General features: G+C 43.7%; 1 protein-coding gene across 1 annotated transcript in view; it reads left to right on the forward strand.

Annotated features, from left to right (window-relative positions):
* Positions 1 to 19,482, forward strand: part of arsb (arylsulfatase B) — a 130,690-nt gene that overhangs the window by 40,740 nt on the left and 70,468 nt on the right. The window contains exons 3-4 of the mRNA XM_068029465.1: positions 376 to 566; positions 7,605 to 7,812. Coding sequence (XP_067885566.1) covers positions 376 to 566; positions 7,605 to 7,812 — 399 coding nt within the window. The remainder of the gene's footprint in view (positions 1 to 375; positions 567 to 7,604; positions 7,813 to 19,482) is intronic.

Below are 19,482 nucleotides of genomic sequence, written 5' to 3' on the forward strand. Positions count from 1 at the left end.
CCTACATATGACTCCAGGCCCACAGCAATGTGGTTAACTCTTAACTGCCCTCTGAAATGGCCTCACAAGCCACTCTGTTGTCAAGGGCAATTGGGGATGGGCAACAAATGCTCGCCTTGAACGAATTAAAAAGAAAAAGACCAATCGCAAAGATGACATGCAAATTTGTGAAGCATTCCATATTTTTGAGTGAGACAGATTTTTGATCTACAAGGGAGTCCGGGGTTATAGTTTGGAACCTTGGTTAATGTACCTTGATGATCTATCCTTGGATTTAAAGCTATGCAAGCCAATAATCTTCCAGACCAGTCTTATCATTTTTTCCACATTCAGTGGTGTTACATTGCTTTAATAAGTGTTTCTTTTACACTTTAGGTTACTTGTTGGGCAGTGAGGATTATTACACTCACAAGCGCTGTTCTCTCATTGAGCTGCTAAATGTCACTCGCTGTGCATTGGACTTGCGTAACGGAGAAAAAGTTGCTGCTGGATTTACAGACGTGTATTCAACCCATTTATTTACGCAGAAAGCCACTGACCTTCTCTCCAAACATGACCCTGCGCAGGTTGGTACACACTATAGAAAATTTAATAGGCCTGTTTTGTTACTACAGCTGCCTTTTTATGGTGGGCAGAAATAGGACTGTGGGGCCATATTTTCAAGAAAGTAGAGTAACTGCTAAATACTTCACTTGTCAAGCTCTCAAAACAAGTGGGGGAAAGGGACGGTGCATTAAACAATAGGATATTTTAAAGTTATTTTTTAAATCTGCAAAGATAGGAAACTAGCCACTAAGGAATATGGCAGAAGGAAGTTGTGGAAGAAAACTACAGAAGGAAGGGATTAAAATAAAAAGTATAGTGGTGGGCTAGATATTTGAGTTAAAACAAATGACTGAAATGACTGACCCAGATCAGCTGAATATTGTACCTACGTCAGTAACGTGGAGGTCAGGGTGACTGTGTGGAAAAAGGGAACAAAGGACTTCAGAGGAAAACAGCACAATTGGGTCTGGCTGGGATTGGCTGTTCTTTTTGTTTTAGTTTAAGTGCTTCTTGCCGATAAACATCATGCAAAAATAAAGCATGATCTCACAGAGCTCTGAAACCTTGATGGGATCGTTACGGAAGCCAAATTTCTAAAGCACGAGGATATGTGCATTGTTCATGTGTAATGCACCTGCCCTCCTGCTGCCTGCAGTGCTGTGAGTAAATTAGTATAGAGCTGGAAGGTTTCAATTTTTAATTCCCTGGGATTAAATGACCTCCAATTCACTCCCCCCCCCGCCTCCCCAAAAAAAGTATCCAATTATCTGAAAGCTCAGATACTAATTTTCATTTCTTTAAACAACATTAACACAAGTATAAACTATTGAGGCTGTAAATTATTCTCTGGTAATTTCTGTTCCTCACACCATGTTTGTTCTTTATTTTAAAATATTTTAAGAAATGGCTGAAATAGTACATTCAGGTTAGGCAGTGGATACAATTTGATTATGGTTCAACAGCCTGCAGAAAGCATGCAGATTACTTGTTTATTTGATTTATATTTAAATATGAAGTGATGAATTAGCAAAGATACTTAGAGTTTTAAAATGTGTTGATATGTATGGATATTTCAGTTAGACATATCACATTTTAATACCTTTCCTTGCTAAGAGTTGAAGTTAAGTCAGTCACCTTGATGGCTATAAAGCATCCTTTCCTTGACTCTTCTCTCTTCCCCAAATGGTACAATTATCAGCCTCTGTGTGGTATTCCTTCCAAGTAGCATTGCCTCTGGTCTTGTTTTGAACTGGACTGTCTAGTTATTGAATAGATGGACCAAAAATTCCTAAAATGCAAACCAGGAAGCAAAAGTCTTTCTTCTTAAAATATAGCGGTCTTTTTTTCTCTTTCTATCGCTTATGATGTAGTAATATAAATGGTGCAGTTTTACAGGGGGGTTTATGTATAGAGAGAGCTTGGAGTTTACATATACAAATCTTTGAAGGTGGCAGGACAAGTTGATAAATCTGTTTTAAAATGAAAAGCATATGGGATCCTGGCTTTATAAATAGAGGCATAAAGTACAAAAGCAAAGAAGTTATATTAAACCTCTATAAATCACTGCTTAGACCTCAGCTGGAGTATTGCTTCCATTCTCGACACCATATTTTAGGAAGGCCTTGTGAGGGTGCAGAGGAGATTTACTAGAATGATACCAGGGATCTGGGACTTCAGTCATGTGAGAGACTAGAGAAGCTGGGGTTCTTCAGCAAATAAGGTAAAGGATAGAAAGTGCTGGAAATACTCTGCAGATTTGGCAGCATCTGTGGAGAGAGAAGCAGTGTTAAAGTTTCAGGTCTGTAGCCTTTCATCAGAACTGGCAAAGATTAGAAATGTAATAGGTTTTGAGCAAGTGAAAGGTGGGGTGGGGGTTGTGGGGGGGGAGAAGGAGAACAGAAAGGAAGGTGTGTGATCGGGCAGCGGGCTGGAGAGAACACCTCAGCTCAGTCCGCAAACATGACCCCAAGCTTCCAGTTGCTTGCCCTGCTCTCGTGCCCACATTTCTGTCCTCAGCTTGCTGCAGTGTTCCAGTGAACACCAATGCAAGATCAAGGAACAGCATCTCATCTTCCAATTAGACACTCTACAGCCTTCTAGACTCAACATTGAGTTCAACAATTTCAGAGCATGACTGGATTTTTTTTATTTTAGCTTTTTAACCATGTGCTTGTCTTAAACTTGTTTTTCATGTTTGTGCTTTTGGACAGAGCTATTCATTATTCTGCTATTAACACTCTCTCTGGACTAATGCTTTGTCTTTCACCACAACCATTAGCACTCCATTTGCCTTTGTCCATTAGTTCTTTGTCATTTATTCTCTCCTGTCCTCTGCCCTATCTCACACCTTCCCTTTTGTTCTTCTTCCCCACCTCCCACCGACCCCCGCCACTTTCATTTGCTCAAAACCTATTACATTTCTAAGCTTTGTCAGTTCTGATGAAAGATCACAGACCTGAAAAATTAACTCTGTTTCGCACTCCACAGATGCTGCCAGACCTGCTGAGTAATTCCAGCACTTTCTGTTTTTAGTTCAGATTTCCAGTATCTGCTGTATTTTGCTTTTATTTTAAGGTTAAGGATAGGATTAATATTTAAGATTTATTAGGGGGCTAATGTAGCGTAGTGGTTATATCACTGGACTAGTCATCCAGAGTTCTGGACTAATGATTTGGAGGCACAAGTTCAAATCTCACCATGGCAGCCGGGAAATTTAAATTAAATAAAACTGTAATAAAAAAATCTAGTAACAGTAATGGTCACCATGAAACTACTGGATTGTTAGTGAAAACCATCTGGTTCACTAATGTCCTTTAGGTTTAGCGTGTGTGTGTGTGTGTGTGTGTGTGTGTGTGTGTGTGTGTGTGTGTGTGTGTGTGTGTGTGTGTGTGTGTGTGTGTGTGTGTGTGTGTGTGTGTGTGTGTGTGTGTGTGTGTGTGTGTGTGTGTGTTTTTATATATATATATAGGCTACACCATATGACTACAGACCCAGCAAAATGGTTGACTCATAAATAAGGACATAAGAAATAGGAGCAGGAGTAGGCCATTCGGCCCCTCAAGCCTGCCCCGCCATTCAATAAGATCATGGCTGATCTGCCCCAGACCTCAACTCCTCTTTCGTGCCAACTCCTCATAGCCCTCAACTCCACGATCTAGCCTCCACAGCTTTCTGGGGTAGAGAATTCCAGACATTCGCTACCCTCAGAGAAGAAATTCCTTCGCATCTCAGTTTTAAATGAGTGCCCCCATATTCTGTAACTATGTCCCCTAGTTTGAGATTCCCCCACTAGTGGAAACATCTTCTCAACATCTACCCTGTCAAGCCCCCTCAGAATCTTGTACGTTTCAATAAGATCACCCCTCATTCTTCTAAACTCTAATGAATAAAGGCCTAACCTGTTTAGCTGTTCTTGATAAGTCGACCCCTTCATCCCAGGAATCAGCCTAGTGAATCTCTTTTGAACTGCCTCCAATGCCAGTACATCCTTTCTTAAATACGGAAACCAAAACTGTACACAGCACTCCAGGTGCAGCCTTACTAACACCCTGTACAGTTGTAACAAGCCTTCCCTATTTTTAAACTCCAACCCCCTAGCAATAAAGGCAAAAATTCCATTTCCCTTCTTAATTACGTGCTACACCTGCATGCTAACTTTTTGTGTTTCATGCACAAGAACACCCAGATCCCTCTGTGCTGCACTTTTTTGAAGTCTCTCTCCATTTAAATAATCATTTCCCTTTTGATTCTTTCTAGCAAAGTGCATGACCTCACACTTTCCTACATTAATTTCCATCTGCCAAGTTTTTGCCCACTCACTCAACCTATCTATGTCCCCTTGCAAATTCCTTGTGTCCTCATCACAACATGCCCTCCCACTTATTTTTGTATTGTCAGCAAACCTGGATATATTACACTCTGCCCCCTTCTCCAGTTCATTAATATAGATAGTAAATAATTGAGGCCCTAGGACTGATACTTGTGACACTCCACTAGTTACGTCTTTCCAACCTGAAAAAGACCCATTAATACCTTCTCTCTGTCTTCTGTGAGTTAACTAATCCTCAATCCATGCTAATACATTACCCCCAAAACCATGAGCTCCTATCTTGTGCAATAATCTTTTATGTGGCACCTTATCGAATGCCTTCTGGAAATCTAAATACATTACATCTACCAGTTTCCCTTTATCAACTCCGCTTGTTATATCCTCAAAGAACTCTAGCAAATTTGTCAAACATGATTTCCCTTTAACAAAACCATGTTGACTGTGTTTGATTGCGTTAAGCTTTTCTAAATGTCCTGCTATTTCTTCCTTACTAATGGACTCTAGCATTTTCCCAATGACTGATGTTAGGCTGACTGGCCTATAGTTTCCTACTTTTTGTCTCCCTCCCCGCCCCCCCTTCTTGAACAGGGATGTCACATTAGTGGTTTTCCAATGCGCTGGGACCCTCCCGGAATCCAATGAGTTCTGGAATATTTCCACCAATGCCTCCACTAACTCTGCAGCCACTTCCTTTAAAACCCTTGGATGCAGGCCATCAGGTCCTGGTGACTTGTCTGCCTTTAGTCCCATTAGTTTGTCAAATACTTTGTCCCACGTGATAGAGACTGTTACAAGATCTTTCCTCCCATTAGCTCCTTGCTTATCCAATATCTGTGGGATGTTTAGAGTGTCCTCCACCGTGAAGACTGATGCAAAATATTGGTTTAAATTGTCTGCCATTTCCCTGTTCCCCATTATCAATTCTCCAGTTGCATCCTCCAAGGCTCCCACGCTCACTTTAGCTACTCCCTTTCTTTTTATATACCTGTAGAAGCTCTTGCTGTTTGTTTTTATATTTCTTGCCAATTTACTTTCATAATCAATTTTCTCCCTCTTTATTAGCTTTTTAGTCATCAGCTGCTGGTTCCTTAAAAAAAAATTCCCAATCCTCTGGCCTACCACTAGTTTTCGACACTTTGTATGCCTTAGTTTTTGTTTGGATACTCTCTTTGACCGCCTTTGTTACCCACAGGTAGTTCATCCTTCTCATCGAGTCCTTTTTGACCGTGAGAAATTTTTGCTGAACGTTATGAAATATCTGCTTAAATGTCTGCCACTGCTCATCCCAGCCCGCTTTAGACAACTCTTTCTTCATACCTCTGTAATTTCCTTTGTTTAAGTTTGAGACCCAAGCTGCTCTCCCTCAAACTGAATTTGAAATTCTACCATGTTGTGATTGCTACCCCCTAGAGGATCCTTAACTATGATATCTCTTATTAATCCTACCTCATTACACATTAATAGATCTAAAATAGCCTGTTCCCGGGTAGGTTCTGCAACTAAGTAACAATCCCTGATGCACTCTACAATTTCATCTTCCATGTTACCTCTGCCAATCTGATTTGTCCAGTCAATATGCAGATTAAAATCACCCATGACAATTGTATCACCTTCTTACATGCCTCCGTTATTTCCCAATTTATACTTTGTCCTACAGTGAGGCAACTTTTCGGGGGTCAATAGATGACTCCCATCCGTGACTTCTTCCCCTTGCTATTCCTTATTTCCACCCAAACTGATTCCAGTTAGGGCAATTAGGGAAGGACAATAAATGCTGACCTTGTCAATGATGCCAAGATCTCATGAATGCGTAATTTAAAAAGGCGTCTAAATCATAAAAGGTTTTGTTAAGGATAAATAAAGAGGAACTGTTTTCCAGTGGCAGGCTTCTTGATAACCAGATTGCTCTCATTGGAGCAAAATTATGGAGGGTTTTGATAAAGTAACTAAGAAGAAACTTTCCACTGATAGGAAGATCAGTAACAGAGGGCACAGATTCAGAGAATCGACAAAAGAACCAGAAGGGCAATGAGAATTTCTTTATGTAGCGAGTCTGGAAAGTGCAACCTGAAAGGGTGGTGGAAGTGGCTTCAGTTGTAACTTTCAAAAGGGAATTGATATATACTAGAAAAGGGAAAAAATTGTGGCTCTATGGGGAAAGAGCAGAAGAATAAGACTAAATGGATAGTTCTTTTTTAAAAAAAAAAGCTGGCATAGGCATGATGGGCTGAATGGCCCCTTTTACACTGTATGGTTGGGATTGTCTCTGGGCAACAGGGTCTCGCCTACCAGCTGCAGTGCTGGTGAGAGCCCCCTGTCTTCTCCAAATCAAGTGCCAATTAGGCACTTAAGTAGACAGCGGCGGGCCTTCCCCAGGATCAAGGACCGCGGCGACACAAGTCCCGCCCTCTGGGAGCTGTCAGCCAATCAGAGGCTAGCAGCTCGAATTGAGCAGTACCACTGCAGAAGCGGTGGCTGCTGCCAGTACTGGACTCACTGGAGACGCCGAACCCAGGCCACATGTGAGTCAGGGTGGAAGGGGTTTTGCGGGGTTGGGGTCGCACTGCAGGTGGGTGGCTCTCAGCGGACCCCCCCTTCTCATTGCTGGGTCTGTTGTCCAGGCACCAAGTGTCTTTCAACAAAGGACCCCCAACATCCACCACCTCCCCCCAAGGAGCTGACAAACAACTCGCATGGGTTTGCTTGGTGTGTTCCCTGTGCAGCAACGGCAGGATGAGGCCCTTAATTGGGCATTAATTGATCACTTAAGGGCCTCAATTGGCAGCAGGGTGGGTAGGCAATTCACTTAATTTGGGTGAAGGCGAGAAAGTGGAGGGTTCCCCTCTTTCCTACCCCAATTACCATCCTGCCCAATTAAATGCTGACCCCACCTCACGTCGCCGCGGGAGAGAGTATAAAATCCTTCCCCCCACTTTGAGTGTATGTGGAAGAATTCGTTATGGTGGTTGACAAAGGCTAAGAAAACAGAGTCCCAGTCAGAAATCTACCTGTCCTATCACCTGTCTGGTTTTAGCCTTGGCAAACAAAAGTTAACCCTTCTTTCAGGGACTGATCAGGCACAGCCACTGAGTGGACAGACTAGAGCGAATGGCAGTCTAATGCTGAAACGCAGGAACCTCATTGGCCTCACACGAAAGAATCTGTAATTATCACTTGTATAATCCTTCACTGCCCAGGTAATCCTTACACACTGTGCACTCTGTTGCAGCCTCTATTCCTGTACCTGCCCTTCCAGTCGGTTCATGCACCACTTCAAGTGCCTGAGGAGTACGTGAAGCCGTACAATTTTATCCACAATATGCATCGGCGCCACTATGCAGGAATGGTATCGGTGATGGATGAAGCTGTGGGGAACATTACTGACGCTCTGAAGCAGTATGGATTCTGGAACAATACTGTCTTAATCTTCTCCACAGGTAGGCCAAGAGACTAGGGTAACACTGCATCCTGTGACCAATTACATTGTAAAGAATTGTGGGTCATTTCAGTTCCATTCTACCACTACTTGCACAAGTGGACAGTCTGTTTCCAGGCCTCTCGTAAAAGTGTTTGTGAGCCAAGCCATTTGTGCAACATTTGTATTGGACACTAATTGAGGTTCCCAAATTAAAGTTTTGCTATGTTGCTGTGAATTGGCAAGTGGGTAGGCTTAAAGTAACCAGTTATCATAGTTAGAGTGAAAATATTAGCATATGAAGTTTTCATACCCTGACTTGTGTAGTTCTATAATTTAATGGACTCTCCACAGAGGAAAGCAGCTGTATATTCCATGGTACAGATTATCCATTGTAGTAGTCATATGGGAGTTGTGAATTTAAATAGTGAAGGCCCAAAGAGGCTTGGTGGCCCAGATATGCAGATCATTAAAATGTCATGAACAGCTAAAGAAATTAACTAAAAAGGCTAATGGAATGCTGGCCTTTATATCTAGAGAAATAGAATACAAGAGGGTAGCAGTCATGCTTCAGCTATACAAACCCCTGGTTAGACGGCACCTGGAATGCTGTGGGCATTTCTGGGCACCGCATCTTAGCAAGGATATATTAGCCTTGGAGGGAGTGTCGCATACATTTACCAGAATGGTGCCTGGATCCCAAGGGTTAAATCATGAGGAAAGATTAAACAAACTAGGAATTTAGAAGGTTAAGGGTGATCTAATCACAGTTTTCAAGATATTAAGGGGAACAGATAAGGTAGATTGGAGAAATTGTTTCCATCAGTTGGGGAATATAGGACTAGAGGGCATAGTTTAAAAAATAGAGCCAGACCTTTCAGGAGTGAAATTAGGAAACACTTCTTCATGCAAAGGGTGATAGAAGTTTGGGACTCTCTTCTGCAAATGGCAATAAAAGATAGAATAATTGTCAATTATAAATCTGAGATTGATCCATTTTGTTGGCCAAAGATATCGAAGGATATGGGTATGTGGAATTAGGTTGCAGATCAGCTGCAATCTGATTGAATGGTGGAACAGGCTCCAGGGGCTAAGTGACCTACTCATGTTTCTATATTTCTAATAAGGAGGTTGCCTGGCTACTGTCTGTTTTGCAGCAGAAAACAGTGAGCACTGCTTCTTTCTTCTAACTTTTCTGCCATAACCTATTAGATGAGCAGTACAAAGTTTACAGTTAAACATTTGCTTTTAATAATGTAAGCGTGCATGCGTGCATCATGTTCAATCTGATGTACCACTATGCTGTGGGCTTGTGCTTCATGAGCTTAAGTGCCTCATTCTTTCTGTATATTGTTCCTAAGTGATGGTCTGTTGGAAGAGTGGAAATCTGCTTGTGATTCTACTGGTTGCTCCCTCTGTGCTGCAGATCCAGACGGTTCTGCCTATGTGCTGGATGTAGTCTGTCCAATTCTGGCAATTAGGCCTGCACACTTGGCATGCTTCCCTTGTCTCCTGCCACGAGACAGGTGCTGGCAAGTACAGGTGACAGGTTGAGATCTACAGCCTGTTTTTTTTTGTGGGATGTGGGCATTTCTGGCTAGGCCAGCATTTATTGCCCATCCATAATTGCCCTTGTGTGCCTTGCTAAGTCATTTCAGAGGGCATTTTAAGAGTCAACCACATTGCTGTGGGTCTGGAGTCACATGTAGGCCAGACCAGGTGAGAATGGCAGATTTACTTCCCTAAAGGACATAAATGAACCAGATGGGTTTTTACAACAATCGACAATGGTTTCATGGTCACCATTAGACTAGCTTTTAATTGCAGATTTACATACAAATTACATATTAGGTGCAGAAGTAGGTCATTCGGCTCCTCGAGCCTGCTCTGCCATTCAATAAGATCATGGCTGATCTGATTGTATCTCGAATTACACTCTCACATCTACCCTGATATCCTTTGATTCTCTTTCCTAACAAGAATCTATCTACCTCCGCCTTAAAATTATCAATAACCCCGCCTCCACCACCTTCTGAGGCAGAGAGTTCCAAAGTTGCACAACCCTCAGAGAAAACTGTTGTGTATATTGTTACAATGACGGTACTAGCTTTTATAAGAATTACTTCTCTGGATGTGGGCATCACTGGCATAGTTGGTATTTTTTTACCCATTACTAGATGCCCTGAGGAGGCAGCAGTTGGCTTTTTTTCTTGAGAGGCTTGCTAGGCCATTTCAGAGCATGGTTAGGAGTTAAACACATTGGTGTGGGTCTGGAGTCACATATAGGCCAGACTGATGAAGGCAGATTTCCTTCGTAAAGGACATTGATGAACCAGTTGGATTTTTTTATGACAATTTGATAGCTTCATGATCACCTTTTATGGATACCAGATTTTTTTATTTCCAGAATTTTAATACTGAACTTAACATCTCAAACTGCCGTGGTGGGATTCCAACTCGGGTTCTCTGGATTATGAATCCAGTAATATAGCCGCCATACTACCATAATCTAACAAAAGTAAACATTGTCACAGTGTACATAAGCACTTATTTTTAACAATTTGACAACCAAGAGTGTTTATGACTCTAAAAAAAATTACAATGTCCCAGCAGCGTGATATCCAAAATGGCCAACACTACTGTGCAAGTTTTAACTACAGCTCACCTCCATTAGTTCGAGCATTGTGGCCTCTCTTGAAGGCTCTCTTCAGCAGCATACATTGCTTGATAGACTTTTTGCTAATTAAAGATGGAAATTTTTGAGTGAGTCCTTCTAGGTACTCAATTTTACCTGTGTACATCCGAAAATTCAGGCTGAGAGAAAGCAATCATCCCATTCTACCCTGCCCATGTATAATTATTTATAGACTTCCTTTCTATAAGGAGATCAGCAGAACCTGTTGATCTACTCCACTGAATACCAATTTCCTTCCCTTAAAAAATCTCTTAGGAGAGGGCGAGACGGTGAATAATTGAGGGTGTTGCTGAATATCTCTGACCCTCAGTCACTCTTCTCAACAGATATCAATCCAGCTCCTTCTGTAAAGGTGCCAATTGAGCCTGCATTAATTACTTTCCCTCGGAGTTTATTCTACAAAGCCACAACCTTGCAATGGCAAAGCAATTTCTGACTTTGTATTTGAGCCTGTGAATTTTTTATAAGAATAGTTAACGAATAATCTTTTTCAGCGTGGGATGATGGCGGGGTGCTTCCTGCCACCATCCCCCCTCCCTTAGTGCAGGCTGGGAAGGCCTGCCCCGCTGCCAACTGAGGCCCTTAACTGGACAATTAACCCCCAATTCAGGGCCTGCTCCCGCCGCAGCCAATTAGCGTGCGACAGGCAGCCCTGTCGCCGCATGGGAAGCGCACAACACGGAAAACCGTGTGGGCTGCTTCCTGCTTCCGGGAGTTGGGGGGGGGGGGACCCTTGTTTAAAGGCAATTAGTGCCTAAACAAGGGACCCGGCATCGGGAAGGGGGGGGCCCACTGACAGCCACCCCCTGCCCTTGCTGCCAAACCTCCAACCCGACACCCATCCCACGAGACCACTCCTGCCCTGACCTACTTGTGGCCTGGGTCTAGCAATGCCCTTCGGCCTCCAGTAGGTGCGCCTCTAGTAGATGCTCCTCCAGCAGCAGCCACTGCCTCTGATTGACCGGCAGCTGTCCAAGGGTGGGACTTCCAGCAGCGGGGTGCTTGATCCTGTGGAAACCCTGCCACTGAAGTGCCTGATTGGCACTAGATCCGGCGGGCCTTCCAGAGAAGAAGCAATGTGGAGATCTCGGCTTTGTTTCTTCGAGAAGTCGAGACCCAGCTGCCAGAATAAAATTCCCCTTGTTAACTCTGTTTCTCTCTCCACAGATGCTGTCAGTACTGCTGAGTATTTCCAGCACTTGGTTTTATTTCAGATTTCCAGCATCCGCAGTATTTTGCTTTTCTTCCAGTGTTGAGTACTTTGGTTTCTCTTGGGTAATCGTATTCTTCCTGTTTAATGCTGCAGAGGTTCCACTGTTTATGTGACTGAGGGAGGCCCCCATGGTTCTGGTACACAGCAACTCTGTAGCATGATTCCAGTCTTGGAGTTCTTTAACTCACAATACAATATACTTCCCAGCTGCAGTGTGGTATCACTTCTTTGGCCTCCTTATCTCGAGAGACAGTGGGTAAGTGCCTGGAGGTGGTCAGTGGTGTGTGGAGCAGCGCCTGGACTGGCTATAAAGGCCAATTCTAGAGTGACAAGCTCTTCCACAGGTGCTGCAGAAAAATTTGTTTGTCGGGGCTGTTATACAGTTGGCTCTCCCCTTGCGCCTCTGTCTTTTTTCCTGCCAACTGCTAAGTCTCTTCGACTCGCCACACTTTAGCCCCGCCTTTATGGCTGCCCGCCAGCTCTGGCGAACACTGGCAACTGACTCCCACGACTTGTGATCAATGTCACAGGACTTCATGTCGCATTTGCAGACGTCTTTAAAGCGGAGACATGGACGGCCGGTGGGTCTGATACCAGTGGCAAGCTCGCTGTACAATGTGTCTTTGGGGATCCTGCCATCTTCCATGCGGCTCACATGGCCAAGCCATCTCAAGCGCCGCTGACTCAGTAGTGTGTATAAGCTAGGGATGTTGGCTGCCTCGAGGACTTCTGTGTTGGAGATACGGTCCTGCCACCTGATGCCAAGTATTCTCCGGAGGCAGCAAAGATGGAATTGAGACGTCGCTCTTGGCTGACATACGTTGTCCAGGCCTCGCTGCCATAGAGCAAGGTCCTGAGGACACAGGCTTGATACACTCGGACTTTTGTGTTCCGTGTCAGTGTGCCATTTTCTCACACTCTCTTGGCCAGTCTGGACATAGCAGTGGAAGCCTTTCCCATGCGCTTGTTGATTTCTGCATCTAGAGACAGGTTACTGGTGATAGTTGAGCTTAGGTAGGTGAACTCTTGAACCACTTCCAGAGCGTGGTCGCCAATATTGATGGATGGAGCATTCCTGACGTCCTGTCCCACAATGTTCATTTTCTTGAGGCTGATGGTTAGGCCAAATTCATTGCAGGCAGCCGCAAACCTGTCGATGAGACTCTGCAGGCACTCTTCAGTGTGAGATGTTAAAGCAGCATCGTCAGCAAAGAGGAGTTCCCTGATGAGGACTTTCCGCACTTTGGACTTCGCTCTTAGACGGGCAAGGTTGAACAACCTGCCCCCTGATCTTGTGTGGAGGAAAATTCCTTCTTCAGAGGACTTGAACGCATGTGAAAGCAGCAGGGAGAAGAAAATCCCAAAAAGTGTGGGTGCGAGAACACAGCCCTGTTTCACGCCACTCAGGATAGGAAAGGGGTCTGATGAGGAGCCACCATGTTGAATTGTGCCTTTCATATTGTTATGGAATGAGGTGATGATACTTAGTAGCGTTGGTGGACATCCAATCCTTTCTAGTAGTCTGAGGAGACCACGTCTGCTGACGAGGTCAAAGGCTTTGGTGAGATCAATGAAAGCAATGTAGAGGGGCATCTGTTGTTCGCGGCATTTATCCTGTATCTGGCGAAGGGAGAACAGCATGTCAACGGTCGATCTCTCTGCACGAAAGCCACACTGTGCCTCAGGGTAGACGCGCTCGGCCAGCTTCTGGAGCCTGTTCAGAGCGACTCGAGCAAAGACTTTCCCCACTATGCTGAGCAGGGAGATTCCACGGTAGTTGTTGCAGTCACCGCGGTCACCTTTGTTTTTATAGAGGGTGATGATATTGGCATCGCGCATGTCCTGAGGTACTGCTCCCTCGTTCCAGCACAGGCATAGACGTAGGTATCACTAAATGGTGAATAAACCACTCAAACATTTATTTCTATTGTGGCTGCAATATGACTATATAATTGAGGATAATTGGCAAAAGAACCAGGGGAGATGAGTTTTTTTTATTTAATGCAGCGAGTTGTTATGATCTGGCATGCACTGCCTGAAACGGTGGTGGAAGGAAACTGGATATATACTGGAAAAGGAAAAATTTGCAGAGCTATGGGGGTAAGTCCCACTCCCCTATGCTAATTGCATAGCTCTTTCAAAGAGCCTGCACAGGCACGATGGACTGAACGGCTGACGTGTGTGTTGTAAGATTCTGTGATTAACTCCTGTACTTTGCAGACCAAATTGGGTGGGTCTGATTTAGCAAACTGCTGTGAGGAAAGGCTTGATCTGCCCATGAGTTTGATGTACATGATTTACCAGCATTCCCGTAGAGTGAGACATTCCTGTAGAATACTGAGATTCAGACTACTAGGCTAGATGGGATTGAGGTTCACAAGGAGGAGGTGTTAGCAATTTTGGAAAGTGTGAAAATAGATAAGTCCCCTGGGCCTGATGGGATTTATCCTAGGATTCTCTGGGAAGCCAGGGAGGAGATTGCAGAGCCTTTGTCCTTGATCTTTATGTCGTCATTGTCGACAGGAATAGTGCCGGAAGACTGGAGGTTAGCAAATGTTGTCCCCTTGTTCAAGAAGGGGAGTAGAGACAGCCCTGGTAATTATAGACCTGTGAGCCTTACTTGGGTTGTGGGTAAAATGTTGGAAAAGGTTATAAGAGACAGGATTTATAATCATCTTGAAAAGAATAAGTTCATTAGCGATAGTCAGCACGGTTTTGTGAAGGGTAGGTCGTGCCTCACAAACCTTATTGAGTTTTTCGAGAAGGTGACCAAACAGGTGGATGAGGGTAAAGCAGTGGATGTGCTGTATATGGATTTCAGTAAGGCGTTTGATAAGGTTCCCCACGGTAGGCTATTGCAGAAAATACGGAAGTATGGGGTTGAAGGTGATTTAGAGCTTTGGATCAGAAATTGGCTTGCTGAAAGAAGACAGAGGGTGGTGGTTGATGGCAAATGTTCATCCTGGAGTTTAGTTACTAGTGGTGTACCGCAAGGATCTGTTTTGGGGCCACTGCTGTTTGTCATTTTTATAAATGACCTGGAAGAGGGTGTAGAAGGGTGGGTTAGTAAATTTGCAGATGACACGAAGGTCGGTGGAGTTGTGGATAGTGCCGAAGGATGTTGTAGGGTACAGAGGGACATAGATAGGCTGCAGAGCTGGGCTGAGAGATGGCAAATGGAGTTTAATGTGGAAAAGTGTGAGGTGATTCACTTTGGAAGGAGTAACAGGAATGCAGAGTACTGGGCTAATGGGAAGATTCTTGGTAGTGTAGATGAACAGAGAGATCTTGGTGTCCAGGTACATAAATCCCTGAAAGTTGCTACCCAGGTTAATAGGGCTGTTAAGAAGGCATATGGTGTGTTAGCTTTTGTTAATAGGGGGATCGAGTTTCGGAGCCACAAGGTCATGCTGCAGCTGTACAAAACTCTGGTGAGACCGCACCTGGAGTATTGCGTGCAGTTCTGGTCACCGCATTATAGGAAGGATGTGGAAGCTTTGGAAAGGGTGCAGAGGAGATTTACTAGTATGTTGCCTGGTATGGAGGGAAGGTCTTACGAGGAAAGGCTGAGGGACTTGAGGTTGTTTTCGTTGGAGAGAAGGAGGAGGAGAGGTGACTTAATAGAGACATATAAGATAATCAGAGGGTTAGATAGGGTGGATAGTGAGAGTCTTTTTCCTCGGATGGTGATGGCAAACACGAGGCGACATAGCTTTAAGTTGAGGGGTGATAGATATAGGACAGATGTTAGAGGTAGTTTCTTTACTCAGAGAGTAGTAGGGGCGTGGAACGCCCTGCCTGCAACAGTAGTAGATTCGCCAACTTTAAGGGCATTTAAGTGGTCATTGGATAGACATATGGATGAAAATGGAATAGTGTAGGTCAGATGGTTTCACAGGTCGGCGCAACATCGAGGGCCGAAGGGCCTGTACTGCGCTGTAATATTCTAATTCTAAAAAAAGATTCAGTCCCTGAGTGGTGAGATGTGTTTTCGGGTTCCAGGTACTTTTAAATGGAGTGGTATGATTGACTGGGGGAGGGAAGGGGACTATTAAGTTCTGTACAATCAAAAGGATTGCGGCTGCCTGCAACGAATTTGGCCTAACCATCAGCCTAAAGAAAACGAACATCATGGGACAGGACGTCAGAAATGTTCCATCCATCAATATCGGCGACCACGCTCTGGAAGTGGTTCAAGAGTTCACCTACCTAGGCTCAACTATCACCAGCAACCCGTCTCTTGATGCAGAAATCAACAAGCGCATGGGACAGGCATCTGCTCTATGTCCAGACTGGCCAAGAGGGTGTGGGGAAATGGCACACTGACACGGAACACAAAAGACCGAGTGTTTCAAGCCTGTGTCCTCAGTACCTTGCTCTACAGCAGCGAGGTCTGGACAACGCACGTCAGCCAAGAACGATGTCTCAACGCATTCCATCTTCGCTGTCTCCGGAGAATCCTTGGCATCAGGTGGCAGGATCGAATCTCCAACGCAGAAGTCCCCAAGGCAGCCAACATCCCCAGCATATACGCCCTACTGAGCCAGTAGTGCTTGAGATGGCTTGGCCATGTGAGCCCCATGGAAGATGGCAGGATCCCCAAGGACGCATTGTACAATGAGCTTGTCACTGGTATCAGGCCTACCAACCGTCCATGTTTCCGCTTTAAAGAAGTCTGCAAACGCAACATGAAGTCCTGCAACATTGACCACAAGTTGTGGGAGTCAGTTGCTAGCGATCGCCAGAACTGGTGGTCAGCTATAAAAGCGGGGCTAAAGAGAGGTGAGTCAAAGGGATTTAGCAGTTGGCAGGAAAAGAGACAGAAGCGTAAGGTGAGAGCCAACTGTGTAGCAGCCCCGACAACCAATTTTATCTGCAGTGCCTGTGGAAGAGTCTGTCACTCTAGAATTGGCCTTTATAGCCACTCCAGGCACTGCTCCACAAACCACTGCCCACCTCTCGGTGCTTACCCATTGTCTCTCAAGACAAGGAGGCCAAAGAACTTCCATCACCAACATGGGGAAGGCGCATTGAGTGCTCCGTCAACTGAAGGTGCTATTTTTAAAGTGAGAAATCAACTGAAGGGAGTCCAAATACACTAAATGGTCTTTTTTTAAAAAAAGACACTTCTTCTGATTACAATAATTTGTCTGCTTTTTTGTGCATGTCTTTTTTTTTAAAAAAAGGCTGGAGAATGTTGATGACCAATCAAAGGTCTAGATATTGTGTTGTCGTTAGACAGTGTGATTGCACTGATGTAATGTGAACAGCTGAACTGCCCTGGGTTAATGGTTTCTACCCTTGCACAAGCTGATTCATTCCGGACAAGCTTGGGCTTTGTTACCCCTTCCAGGCATTTTACTTGATGATATACTCAGTACTGATTGTTAAAAGAAGCCAACAAAGGCAGGAAAACAAAAGTCTTCCATATGTTAATTTTAATAACAATTCTTGGTAATTTTATGAAGAGAATGTTTGATGAACCTTTTTGTTTCTTCACAAACTTACAGCTTTATGTAAATGACAACATAGTTTGATTAATGCACCGTCATGTCGCTTGTGTGCCTCGCTGTCATGTCATGAATAATGCATGGTTTCCTTTAATTCCCAAACACTCTTTGTGAGCACATTGGTGTTCTGATGCACAAGAGCATAACAATCTCAACAGACCTCACCTGTATTGGCTAGCACCAAATTTCCTGCATCTTTTATTGTTGTTGCCTAGCTTGTTGTAACTAAATTATAAACTGTCAGCCGTGGCTCCATTGGTAGTAGTTTCACCTCTGAGTTTGAAGATTTTGGGTTTCTAATCCCACTCCATGACTTGAGCAAAGAAATCAAGGCTGACGCTCTAGTGAAGTACTGAGAGAATGCTGCACTGTTGGGGGTGGCGTCTTTCAGATGACATGTTAAACCAAGGCCCCATCTGCCCTCTTGGGTGGATGTAAAAGATCCCATGGCACACTTTTGAAGAAGAGCAGGGGAGTTATCCCTGGTGTCCTGGCCAATATTTATTCCTCAATCAACATCACAAAATCAAGACTATCTGGTCATTATCACAAAGCTGTTTGTGGGAGTTTGCTGTGTGCAAATTGGCTGCCACGTTCCCTTCATTACAATGTGACTGCACTTCATTGGCTGGGAAGCACTTTGAGACATCCAGAAGTTATGAAAGGCGCTATAGAAATGCAAATCTTTAAATTATTTGCCAGCTTAATGCTAGACTATTTCTCTCATCTGTCTTCCTGTTCTTCTCATATATTGTCATATATATTGTACCTTTTTGTAGTTTTAAGCCAACTTGTTCTGCAGATTTGTTCTCCTGACCCAGAATTTGTTGCCATTACACATTTTGTTCCTCAATGATAATATTGACTGTGGGCCAGTCATTCCTAATATCTGAGAATGTTGTCCAGTTCGATTACTTGTTAGTTTCTTAAGATTATGGAGAGGGCACAAAAACAGCAACTGCTGTGGTTGTCTTGATGGTTAAATACAGAAAGAGATGACAGTGGACTCCCAAAATACGCGACAGGGATTTTTTAACCCGAACTTTTTTTTTCAATCTTCCTGCTTTAGGAATAATGAACTTTCTAATCCTATGTTTACATAGCTTGTATTCCCATGTTGGCAAGAGTCCGAGACAGAGCAGGGTTTTCATTGGATGAATGTATTGTTATTTGAGAGACCAGGAGCTGTCTGCCATTCTGTCTGTGCACTCTTCCTGTACTCTTTGCTGTTTTGCTTCAGAAGCTATTGTTCACATGTCCTTTCTTAAAATCTTTCCCATCTGTATCCTGGTCTGAAACTTGCTTATATTAGCTTCAATTTTATTTGTATTTTTTGCTACATGGTTCAGATGTACAATATCTGAGGGGCCCCTCTCTTCGCTACCACCCCCACTGCCCCTCTGGGTGTGCTTGCTGCTGAATTAAAGGTAGGCAACACTCACCAAACAGTTCACAGGAAGTTTCCCAGCGCTGTGGCTAAAATGTTTCAGACAGCTTCTGACATACCACTGAACAGTGACTCAAAGACAATAAAGGCAAAAAGGGAGAAGGCAGCAAGCAGAATACAGTGGTTGCTTTTACTTGCATGCGTTTTTAACAAAAAGCAAAACAGCTGCTAAACCAATGGAAAGCCAGGGATTGAAACTGACAGGTGCAAATGTAAGAAGAGCCCAAGAAAAGTCAAGTGTGAAAATTCGAGCTGAAGTTTCGAGTACATTAACTCTTCCTGTTTGGCATCTGACTATATTTAAATAATCCTGAATACCCTGAAACCATAACTTTTATCCCCTTTCTCCACGGATGTTGCCGAATCTGCTGAGCATTTCCAGCATTTTCTGTTACATCCGATTTCCAGCATTCATAGTATTTTGCTTAAGTTTAAATAATATCCATTGTTGGCTCTGTTCCCTTGTTTGCTTCACTTATTCTAAACATTTGTCTCCCTCAGTAAACATTCTTTTTTTCTGAAACAAACATAGAAAATGCTGGAAACACTCAGCAGGTCAGGCAGCATCTGTGGAGAAAAAAGAAGTTAAGGTTTCAAGTATAACTGTTCTTCATAACTGGAAGATATTACAGATAGCCAACTTATAAGGCAGGAACAGAGCAAACGAAAGGAGAGGTGAAGACCACATACAGAGAAGAAAAGAATGACTTGGAAAGGTCATAAAGGAATTGGTTAAAGAATAGAAGTGATAACCGTGTAAGACAAAAAAGTAGCACAACCAGAAAAATGGAAGACTTATAAGATCCAGAGAATGTGCAAATAGTTAA

This window comes from Heterodontus francisci, chromosome 4 (genome assembly GCF_036365525.1).
Source record: "Heterodontus francisci isolate sHetFra1 chromosome 4, sHetFra1.hap1, whole genome shotgun sequence".
NCBI lineage: Eukaryota > Metazoa > Chordata > Chondrichthyes > Heterodontiformes > Heterodontidae > Heterodontus > Heterodontus francisci.